Below are 11,588 nucleotides of genomic sequence, written 5' to 3' on the forward strand. Positions count from 1 at the left end.
AAAGTATATTTACAAAAATTTTCATATTTATTTACATAATAACACATTCCATTTACATCAAGATGTATGGTTCTGCCACATACAGTTCACACAAAACAGTACACATACAACAAGACAGTCTTAGGCCATAGATTCTCTTAATAAAATATTTTGTAAAAAAACATGAATATTTACTTACAATGCTCAGAACTCTTGCTAGGACTAGTCCCCATGCAGTTATTTTTATTCTATTTTTCAAATCATCACTTTGTTGAATGAATGTGAATAGAGTTATACGTAAGTATATTTTTATCCCAATTTCATCATGTCAGTTTGTTAGTGTGGGTGTTAGGAAACTAATTTAAATATTTTTTGTACACAAACATGATTGGCTGATCCAGCTGAAAAGGCTTTAGTCTACTATAATTAAATTAGCCTGGTAACGTCAAGCTGTGCTCTTAAAAAAATGAAATGCAAACAGGGTAAAATCTTTCCAATGCAAACAGGGTAAAATCTGAACAGGGTAAAAATCCTTTTCGATCAACTGTTATACAAATAGGGCATCATTTTGTCATGTCAGAGTCTTATTACAATTTTAAAGAGTAGGAATTATCCCCAAAATATTCATAAAGCTTAAGCTACTCAAGGCAAGGACTTATACGCACGAGTTGTTTTGTGTAGGTCCCAAGGTCATCCTTCACACCATTTAAACAGTCATCCCATGGCTGTCACAGTCATCCTCCATTTAAGCAGACAGTCATCCCATGGCTGCTGACCGTACATATCTGCTAATCTCAGAAGTTGGACTCCTCACAGGGTATGGGTCTGAATGTCACCTCCTTGTTGTCCTCCAGGAGGATGTCATAGCGACACAAAGGACTGTATGTGTGACAGAGGGACATTGTAGATTTAGTGAAAGGGTCAAAAAGAAGTAAGGTAAGTGTGAGAATTTCATTAAAAATGTCACACTGAAACCATGACCGACATTTGTTTAGAAGTCCCACATGAAAGGGAGTAAAGATAGCACTTTTCAATGGCTGATTAGTGTCCAGTGGTCGCAAGAACAATGACTCCACAATTTAACCATTCTTAGGTTTATGGTTAACACATAAACTAGACTCTCTCAAACCCAGGTCAGTGGAGGAATGACAACTGGTCTGCAACATATACCTCATGAATATGTCTTACTGAGTGGAATGGTGCTTAGTTCAAACTGTGTGGCACTCCATAGACCACAGGTCTAAATCTTATAGATAAAAAAAAGGTCTGATTTGACATAATTATGCGCATACTATTTGGGTGTGTTTGTTGAAATGACAGCGGTAGCCAAAAGGCCAAAATAATTGTTGCATAAATGTCAAATGAAATTTCTTTACAATAAAGAACAACATTGCTTGATGGACTATATTATTACAGTCTTAAAATTGAAGGTGCTAATGTAGAATATAACATGAATAAACGTGCATCTAAAATATATTTTTATAATGAAGGTCTAGGTTTGTCTAACAGTCTAAGCTGCTGCCTCTAATGAATTGTGGCAGTATGGTTATAAATCCGTCCCTCTGCTCTTTTCTGTGCCAAAAAGCACAAAGAACACTAAATAAAATGGTAAACAAAAAAAGTAATGCTCTGTTTTACACTGGCATTTTTACTGTGTCAATATTGTCAGAAGATTATTTCTGTATGCAGCAGAGAATGCAGGATCAGATGGTGAGCAAGTCATTACCTGTCTTCATGTGATCATGTACATCTTGTCCAAACAGTTCCACGGAGGGCTGTGTGTCTGCTGGTTTTCACCCTCACCTTGTACATGTTTGACTAATTAGGTCAATAATTGGTTAGTTTCTACCCTCACCTGGTTGTTTAGGTGTGAACTGGGAACCAATTTATAGGAAGAACCAAAAACCCACAGACACTCGTCCCTCCGTGGAACTGTTTGGACACCCCTGTTGTACATGGATGGATGGCTCATGCAATGTACCAGGCAAAACCAGAGAAAACAATTGCTTCCTGGTCACTAATCTGGATGTAACTTTTGGGAAACAGCACCATTCTGTCTTAGTATGTTTAATATATTTCTTGAATGACTTCTCTTTTTTGTCAGACAGCATCAAATATATTGGCTAGTTTAGAAAGAGTGTTTGGAGCCGCAGTCCAATGCTAACATTCCTGCACCAAGCACATATTTGACTTACCGCCAAATGAACCATAGTTTATTTCCTATCTCTACCTTTTACCACCATCTCCTCTTCATCTGTCTTCCTATGATCCCAGCAGTCAGAAAAAGTATTGAAAAAACTATAATAGCATTTAAGGAGCGTGTATGTCCAGAGGAGGGTGCTGTTTAGCTAGCTCAGACGTTCACTCCAGTGAGATTCAGCCAATTGGGGCAGACACATGGCATTGTTTCGATCAACCCTTGAATTGTGTGGATTAACTTCACCTACTTCAAACTGTTAAAGTTATTTATTTGAGGTACCGTGTTAAAATGTGATCACTGTTAACAGTTCAATTAGGCTCCATGTCTTTACAAAACACCTTTAAAAATGTGAGCCTGTAGGAGACTATGGACACATTCCTTTATTTTGCCCAACTACATAAAATAAATACCTGTCCAACCGATTCAACTAATTCTATGCCAGGGCTGTTTACGGTACGCTCTGACTAAAAAGGGCTGTTTACGGTACGCTCTGACTAAAAAGGGCTGTTTATGGTACATTCTGACTAAAAAGGGCTGTTTATGGTACGCTCTGACTAAAAAGGGCTGTTTACGGTACGCTCTGACTAAAAAGGGCTGTTTACGGTACATTCTGACTAAAAAGGGCTGTTTACGTTCTGACTAAAAAGGGCAGTTTACGGTACACTCTGACTAAAAAGGGTTGTTTACGGTACGCTCTGACTAAAAAGGGCTGTTTATGGTACATTCTGACTAAAAAGGGCTGTTTACGGTACGCTCTGACTAAAAAGGGCTGTTTACAGTACATTCTGACTAAAAAGGGCTGTTTACGGTACATTCTGACTAAAAAGGGCTGTTTACGTTCTGACTAAAAAGGGCTGTTTACGGTACACTCTGACTAAAAAGGGCTGTTTATGGTACATTATGACTAAAAAGGGCTGTTTATGGTACGCTCTGACTAAAAAGGGCTGTTTACGGTACATTCTGACTAAAAAGGGCTGTTTACGGTACATTCTGTTTACGGTACATTCTGACTAAAAATGGCTGTTTACGGTACACTCTGACTAAAAAGGGCTGTTTACGGTACGCTCTGACTAAAAAGGGCTGTTTACGGTACATTCTGACTAAAAAGGGCTGTTTACGGTACGCTCTGACTAAAAAGGGCTGTTTACGGTACATTCTGACTAAAAAGGGCTGTTTACGGTACGCTCTGACTAAAAAGGGCTGTTTACGGTATGTTCTGACTAAAAAGTGGTCAGTTGTTACCAGATAACAACTGTTACTCTCAAAGCTGCAAATCCCAGGATGACACACTGAATATACTCAATGATGTTACAAAGAAGGCTAGATTGTTATGATGTGTAGCCTAGCCTCCTTTATGCATTTTTTGTTTCTTTGAACCTTTAAAATATAAAAGTATTTTTAATCTGTATCCAGGGTCTTCCCACTAAAGATTGGAATCTCATTTTCATCGGTACAAATGGTGTGTAGGTGACGTGAGAGACAAACTTAATGAAAGACGATGTGACCAAACACTAACCTGTCTTTGCGCTCCAGGTGTGTGAGACGGAGGCGAAGCACTCGAAGTTTGTACTTAAAGTGCAACGTATTTCCCTTGGAGAATTTTATGGAGATCTTCTGGACATTCTGAAGGTCTTTATCAAACTGGACCAGTAAACTGTTCTCTTTGTACTTCTGAAATGTATTAGCTTTGCTGAAAAAGAATTTTAATAGATTTAGGTTTTCTGGATTGTGTATCCATAAATTATTTCAGTATGTGTCATGTAAAGATTGATGTCAAAATCGATTCTCACTGGTTTGTTGTTGCATTTGTCACCTCACTACCATTGTGTAGGCTGATGGTTATGTAGCCTCGAAGAGTATCATGGTTCCATATCACAATGTCCAACTTGTAGTTGGTCTCTAAGAGAGAGAAACAGCACTTGTGAAAAAATAACAACAATCCAACAGATCAGGAACCCTGGCCAGGAGGGAGACACAGTTTAGTGAAAGATTATCACACTCAGATGAGTACTGCAGCAGAATGTACACCCTCTCTAGTAAGCTGCAAGAACAGAAGGACCAGGTTACAGTTTGATAAGTACCTGGAAGAGTGTGTGGGGTAGTGGAATCAATACTTATGGAGAGATGAGATAAGGATTAACCTGTGTTTAACTAGAGTGATGAAAAGAGGAAAGTGTGGAAAAGGGAAGGAACTGCAAATGATCCAATGTGACACCACCTCATCTATGAAACATTGGGAAGGAGGTGTTATGGTTGAGACTGGCTCACTTGTCTTCATTGATGACGTTAATACGGTGGGCCACAGCAGATTCACTCTCAAGTGTGCAGAAACATGGTCTGCACAGATATAACCTAAACTCTTTGGCCAATGCTTTATCATGAAGCCAAACAACGACCCGATACATATGGCTGTAACTACCAATAGGTTTTTCAGGGACAAAAAGTGGAACACTCTTGATGGGTCAATTCAGTCACCAGATCTGAATCTAGTTCTGCATGCTTTTCACATGCTGAAGACAAAAAGATCCAGGAACAAGCAAAAATTAAACATGGCTGCAGTTCCTGCCTGGCAGAGCTTTACCAGAGGAAATACCTGCATCTGCGGATCGCAGACTAAACATCTTTACTTTACCATACATAATGTTAAGTTGTCCAAATTAATCTGGTTCCCTATAATGAAGGGAATAAATACACATGTACAAAACATGATGTCATTACTAAATGGTTCATCCAAAATACAGCTGACCTACAATTTAATCCCATAGTCAATGTATCATTTCAAAACCAAACGTTAGAATACAGAACAAAAAAAGTGTAAGTAGTTTTAAGAATTAAAACCATGTTCTTCTCAAGTATTCCCGTATATTTGTGTAAACTGTTGATAATCCACTTACTGCAGAATGGAGACTTTTTGTTAGTGGTGAAGTAAGCCATGGTTTCAGGAACCAGATATTTCTTCCACTGAATGATTTCATAACCTGAGAAAACAAATGAAACAACAATGTAATGTCTATGTGACAGGACACTGCCTTCTACAGAGACATGCTATTTCATATGGAAAAACTGTGTGCTTTTTGAGATGACATATATAACTCATGTATCTTATAGAAGTTAAAAAGCCCACCAAAGACAGGGCATCCGATAGGCCCATATGTATTACAGTCCAAGCAGCGTCCACCTAGAAAGTCGTTGTAGGAGGAGCAGGGAAAGGCTCGGCTGGTACAAGTCCGTTTCATAGAGTCCAGATACAGATACACTGCTCTCTGGTGTTCACATTTAAAATACTGAGACCCTGAAAGTGTACAAAGAGTAAAGGACATCGCCGGTCTGTTCAGATACAAAGAAATAATCGAAGTAAAACACTTTCATTTGTCGTGCATTTTGTCCAAATGGAATTGTTGAATCAGCTCTCTGATTGACCCGTCTGCTGCATCTGTCTTAGTACAGAGACTTACCGCCAAGGATGGTCTTTGGGCAGCCAGGCTGGTCAGCTCCACCATTAGGATAGAAATCAATGTGGCCCACAGGCTTCCTGAATCCCCATGCTGGTAAAACGCAATGAACATATGAAACTACACATATAACAGGAAGCAAAATAAATCATGAATCACTTGGTATTCAGTAAATCATGATTCCATGGGTATTCAGTGAATCACAATTCCCGGGGGGAAATCAGTGAATAAAAATTCCCTCTGTATTCAGTGAATCACGATTCCCCCTGGGTGTTCAGTAAATCACAATTTCCTGGGTATTCTGTGAATCATGATTCCCTGGGTATTCAGGGAATCATGATTAACTGGGTATTCAGTAAATCCTGCATACATACCGTCTATGTCTGTATGTATGGCATCCACAAACTGTGCATCTGTTGGGTCCAGGCGTTCTTCCGAGGATTTCCCAGTGAACATAGGCCCAGCAGGGTCTAAAGCTAATCAGGTTAACATCACATCATTACTTTAATAAGATAAACATCTCAGCTTGCAGGAGTGATAATTATAGTATCATAATATCGTTCATTCCATTGCACAAACTTAAAACAATTACGGGGACCAAACTTTGGTTGTTTAAAAGCTGCTGTATCTGTCATGTGAGTCAGATACAGTTTTTTTACCTTTAGAAATATGTATAACTGATATCTGAATATTATGTTTAACGTTTTGTTTCCAATAATAACAAATTATTTGCCAACAACCACAATTCAGCTTGCAACCATCCAATTTACCACAAGGAGTGACTAGACTGCATCAGACCTATTAAACAACCAAACATCAACCCCAGATGGTGCTGAGACCATTTTTGCTGTCCTCTGACAGATCTCTGGGCACTGTTGGAACGCCTAGACTAGGCTTAGAACTACAAAAAAGCAGCGACTGTATGCTGTTAAAATTCTGTCAATTCTAACCTGTGATCCTTCCAATTTTGCCACTGAATTTGGCTCCAACAAAGCCCGAAATGTGAGCTCCAAGACTGATCCCAATCATATGAATGGAACTGAGAGAGCCACCATTCCTCTGAAACAGACAAAACAGGCAAAAGCAATATTACACCCACTCTCCTCACAGACTAAATGAGTTTGACTGTAAGTATGGCCCTAAATAGGTTTGTGAGATATTAATGACCTCTGACCTCCATGTTTTCAATTAAAGCAGTCAAGTTGTCAGCTACATCGCGGGTGTTAGACACAGCTTTTGGGTAATAGATAGTGGTCGCTCCACGATTCCAGTCCACCACCAGAACATTCATGTCTCTGCGGACCAGTAGCTCCTGTGTGAGGTTTTTGATCCAGTTTGGTGGAGAGCCTGTGGGACGGTAGCCATGGATGATAAAAGTGGTGGGCTTGGTGATGTTGAACTGGGGATGGGCTGATAGGTTGTGGTGGGAAAGCTCCTGGCCACAGGTGACACTAGCTCTGGTATACAGCAACAGCTTCACATACAGATCGGTCCCAATGATCGAGTGATGGAGGTTCAGATCAGTAAAAACATCACATTCACGGGCTGGAAACAGAGTCAAAGGGAAAGTCAAAGGGAAAGACGAAAGGAAAATGAGTCAAAGAGAAACAGTCTGAACAAATATACTGGAAGTGACAGAAGCAGTAATTTTGGTAAGTGACCTCATTATAAAAAACACCCTGAAAACTGCACTTTGTAAACAACCTATTTTTACAATGTTTAAAAATTTCCACAATATCTGCCAATAGCTGGGGGAGTGTTATTTAATGTCCTTAGCCTATGTTGGGTTCAATTAAATTGTAAATGTGTGTGTGCATAATGTCACCCTACCTCTGTATAACTCAACCGAACCCAGCAGCAGTGCAAGGAGCCAGCAAAATGACATCCTTCAGACCTGCAATGAGAAAATAATAAGACTATTCTTACGCAGTTTACTCTTGTTGACTATCACGGGTTAATAGTTATACATGTTATAAAGCAGGGTAAATCTCTTTGAAGCAACACTAGTGGATTGAACATTAACATGAAGGTTCTGGTCTGAGACCAGTGTACTGAGCTGGAAGGTCACAATGTTTTATACCACTGAACAATGGAGCATTATCTCGTTACATGGGGCTGGAACTCTTATCCACGGTGACTTACAGTAGCGAAAGCATTTTCTTTTCAATTACTTTTCCGTAATTGGTCCTATCTAGATTTCCACAAGGGTCAAGTATGAAAATGTATGCACTCACTACTGTAAAGTATTCCAGATGTGTGCATATGAATCAGAACAGATACTTTCCCAACTAGGTCTAGCAGAACAGATGTACGCCTACCGTCACAGCATTCTTTGGAATTCAACTCACACACAGCCTTCTACAGTTTCACATTTTGTGTAAATGAGATTGTGATCCAGCCTTTGTTTTCATCTAGCTTTTGTAAAAAGATGTATGCATAAATAAACTGTGAATACGTAAAGAATCCATCTAAAAATATATGTGGGAGGGAAAGAGCCAATCAGGAAAAACTGGTTTTCAGATAGTGACTTAACCTACTACAGAAAATTCACTGTTCACTTGTTGACAATCTGTGACAGTCGGCATGAATTATTGTGGGTGTGTTTAACACTATGGAAATGCTCACACATAAAAATACTGAGAGAAGGTCATGATCAATATTGCACAGGCTGAAAAAACCCAAACTATAATTCTCCATACTCTACTATTTAAAAAGAAACACTCAAAGAATGTCACTCTCCATTCTTTACATGCTGTTGCTTGTCAAAATGCTTCTGTTTTACAAGAATACAGGAGGTAAACCTTCATTCAGTGATACGTGTATAGAGTGGGAGCGAGAAGCAGAGGTACTGAAACAACATGAAAATCTTACCTCGTTGTTATCTTTGGAGCACTATTTCTCCGGGCTCTGTGTCAGATGTCCAGTGTACTCTTCATGTCTGCTGAACTGTGGTTCTCAACAGGAAGTCAAAGAGAGTGAAACTGCCACTCTCTACTTGACCACACCTCCCTGGCCCAGGATATCTTAGGTGAGGTGACACATTTGTATATTATATTGTGCAGGAGAAAATAAATACATATAAAATGTACATATACATAAGGTTCACTGAGATAAAACTTTCACAGAAAATAGATTTTTCACTTTCACAGAAACAAACGGCAAAACACAATGCCAAACCCTGGAAAGACAAATAAACCTGCTCCCTTCCAGTCATCCACTGCACACTGCATCCCTATTGCTTTTGGGTATTATTGAACATTTTTGAAATGGCATTATTGGTAGTAATATACATAACAATGTAATTTAGTAGAATTCTTGAATATTAAAGAATATTATAGATTCATATGAGTGTAATAAGCTTATGACTGGTGGCATAGCACACTACACTACACCTACATAGTGAGAATTAAGAAGAAAAAAATATATACAGCTAAATTAGTGCAAAAAATAAAGCAATAATATACATAACACTGTACATAACAGCAGTTAAAAATATTACTGTAAACTAGCAGCAATATTGGTAGTAGTACTGAATATTATAGATATGGCAAGTATGGCAATAATACCATATACATAACAATGTAAACTAGCATACATTTTTGAAAAAGTAGGAATGGGAGTATGAACAGTATGGTAGAAGTAATTGAATATCGCAGATACATATGAGTGTAATATGCTTATGAATGGTACATGCAAAGGAATATTCTAATGCCCATTAAAATTACCTGAAAGAACATCAAAGCATCTGGAATATTAATGTGTGATCAGTATGATCATGGATCAGTGTTGCTGGTTGAGGAGCCTTATGGCCTGAGGGAAAAAACAGTTTCTGGAAGTGCGTGTCCTGACAGCAGCAGCGTGAACAGACCATAGCCTGGGAAGCAGCAGTGTGAACAGACCATAGCCTGGGAAGCAGCAGCGTGAACAGACCATAGCCTGGGAAGCAGCAGCGTGAACAGACCATAGCCTGGGAAGCAGCAGCGTGAACAGACCATAGCCTGGGAAGCAGCAGCGTGAACAGACCATAGCCTGGGAAACAGCAACGTGAACAGACCATAGCCTGGGAAGCAGCGTTAACAGACCATAGCCTGGGAAGCAGCAGTGTGAACAGACCATCGTGGATGCCTTGCACGGAGGGGAGATGGCAGCCGATGACACGCTCCACAGACTTCACCACCCTCCGGAGGGACTTGTGGTCCCCAGCAGAACAGCTGCTGTATCAGGTAGTAATGCAGCCTGAGAGGATGCTTTCAGTGGTGCACCTGTAGAAGTTAGTGCCGCATCCTGATGTACCTTCCTTGCTGACATTGAGAGAGAGGTTGTTGTCCTGGCACCATGTAGCTAGGTTTCATTATCTCCTCTCTGTAAGTGGTCTCATCGTTGTTGGAGATGAGACCCAGGATGGTAGTGTCATCAGTGAATTTGAGGATGATGTTGGAGCTGGGTGTGGCCACACAGTCATGTGTGAACAGGGAGTACAGGAGGGGACTGAGTACGCAGCCCTGTGGGGCTCCAGTGCTCAGGGTCAGTGCAGTGGAGAGGTTGTCGTTTCTCACCACCTGGCGTCTGCCCGTCAGGAAGTCCAGGATCCAATTGCAGAGGGAGGTGTTAAGTCCCAGGTTCCTGAGCTTAGGAACAAGCTTGGTGGGAACAATGGTGTTGAATGCAGAGCTGTAGTCCACAAATAGCATCCTCACGTTTGTGTTGCCTTTTTCCAGGTGGGAGAGGTTGGTGTGTCTCCTTATGATATATGATTACTTGAGATAATAGGACTAGTCACTTGCTGTATGATGAATACTGATAATGTTATATGCTGCTGAGTAAAAATGACTAGACAATACCTGACTATTTAATTATACTATTACCCATCAAATGTGTACCTTCTGGGCATATGTGACCAACATAAGAATATAGAATATAGAAATATAGGACTGATCTTAAAGTAACAGCTAAGTAACATTCCCCAACACTGTTTGGAATCTATTTCTCCTAATTACATAACTGGCAGTGCATAAATAATGTGGTAGCATTAAGTGCACATTTACTGCTATGTAACTTACGCATGTTTTAAATTTTGGTGATTATGTGTATTTATGTCAATGTTAATTGTTACCATTAAAAAGTTAGGGTTGATTATGTAGGCCTCATCTGGCCATTGATGATGTAGGCCTCAACTAGTAATTTTTAGCCATGTGATGAACCAAATGAGACCTGTGATGGTAATTCCATGTATCGACACTCGGAGTAAGGGACACAGAGACAAAGTTCAGAGAGGCACATTCTAACAGTTTTATTAACTATTATGCAAATATGAGAGACGCGTCAACCGCTTACACAAATAATCGTCTGAGAAGTCTCTTACTCAAAACATAATTTCAACAGTATTTATTACATAGAAAAAGGGGTGTGTTAAGATGCTGCCATCTGTTTACCCCAAAGGGCGGGCTGTCCCCCCACCTTATCCTTCCTGCCATAAGCAACTTCTTCAATTCTAAGAGTTCTTACAGCATCTGGACAGACAATTGATGCCCCCTATGCAAATACCAGATCCCCCACATTCCTCTACCTATCTATACAATGGGACTCAAGTCCTTTAATCAGTAAGAATGCATCAGGCTTCAGAAACTTCCCCAACAGACCACATGTTCAGCACTGATGACAGATAAAAAAAAAACTATTATCTTGAAATATAACACTATAACTTTAAACTTGTACCCCTCTGTCAAATACCAGAAAACTAAATAATAACATACTTCCCCTCAGGCCATGCTGTTCCAAAGAAGCAGTAAATATCACTTCTTGAAAGTCATGTGACTTTCTGATAATTCTGATAATACGACGGGGGATTTCTAAGTTAACATTAGTTCATTTTTAACATTAAATACTATTAGAAGCTGGACAATTATGATGTGGGCAGCGGTCAAAATGTACATTTTTAAGATTCTAAAAGTGCTTTA

At 39.6% G+C, this 11,588-nt stretch overlaps 1 protein-coding gene across 1 annotated transcript; it reads right to left on the reverse strand.

Moving 5' to 3' along the window:
* Positions 1–3: 3 nt before the first annotated feature.
* lipia (lipase, member Ia) lies at positions 4–8,589 on the reverse strand. Its single transcript, XM_010899887.4, has 11 exons — positions 8,503–8,589; positions 7,462–7,525; positions 6,806–7,176; positions 6,582–6,690; positions 6,006–6,107; positions 5,635–5,724; positions 5,304–5,471; positions 5,074–5,157; positions 3,970–4,078; positions 3,696–3,869; positions 4–858 (listed from the first exon to the last, which is right to left on the reverse strand). Exons 2-11 carry the CDS (start codon positions 7,514–7,516, stop codon positions 774–776), a joined length of 1,347 nt encoding a protein of 448 aa, XP_010898189.1. The 5' UTR covers positions 7,517–7,525; positions 8,503–8,589; the 3' UTR covers positions 4–773.
* Between the last annotated feature and the right edge of the window lie 2,999 nt (positions 8,590–11,588).

This window comes from Esox lucius, chromosome 7 (assembly GCF_011004845.1).
Source record: "Esox lucius isolate fEsoLuc1 chromosome 7, fEsoLuc1.pri, whole genome shotgun sequence".
Lineage (NCBI taxonomy): Eukaryota > Metazoa > Chordata > Actinopteri > Esociformes > Esocidae > Esox > Esox lucius.

Bases quoted from the DNA above. Each gene is read 5' to 3' on its own strand.
- lipia (XM_010899887.4), bottom strand. From the start codon at position 7,516: ATGTCATTTTGCTGGCTCCTTGCACTGCTGCTGGGTTCGGTTGAGTTA. The intron at 4,079-5,073 runs GTAAGTGGATTA...TCTCTCTCTTAG, and splicing joins CAAAAAGTCTCCATTCTGCA to AGACCAACTACAAGTTGGAC. The intron at 859-3,695 runs GTTAGTGTTTGG...TCACACATACAG, and splicing joins CACCTGGAGCGCAAAGACAG to TCCTTTGTGTCGCTATGACA.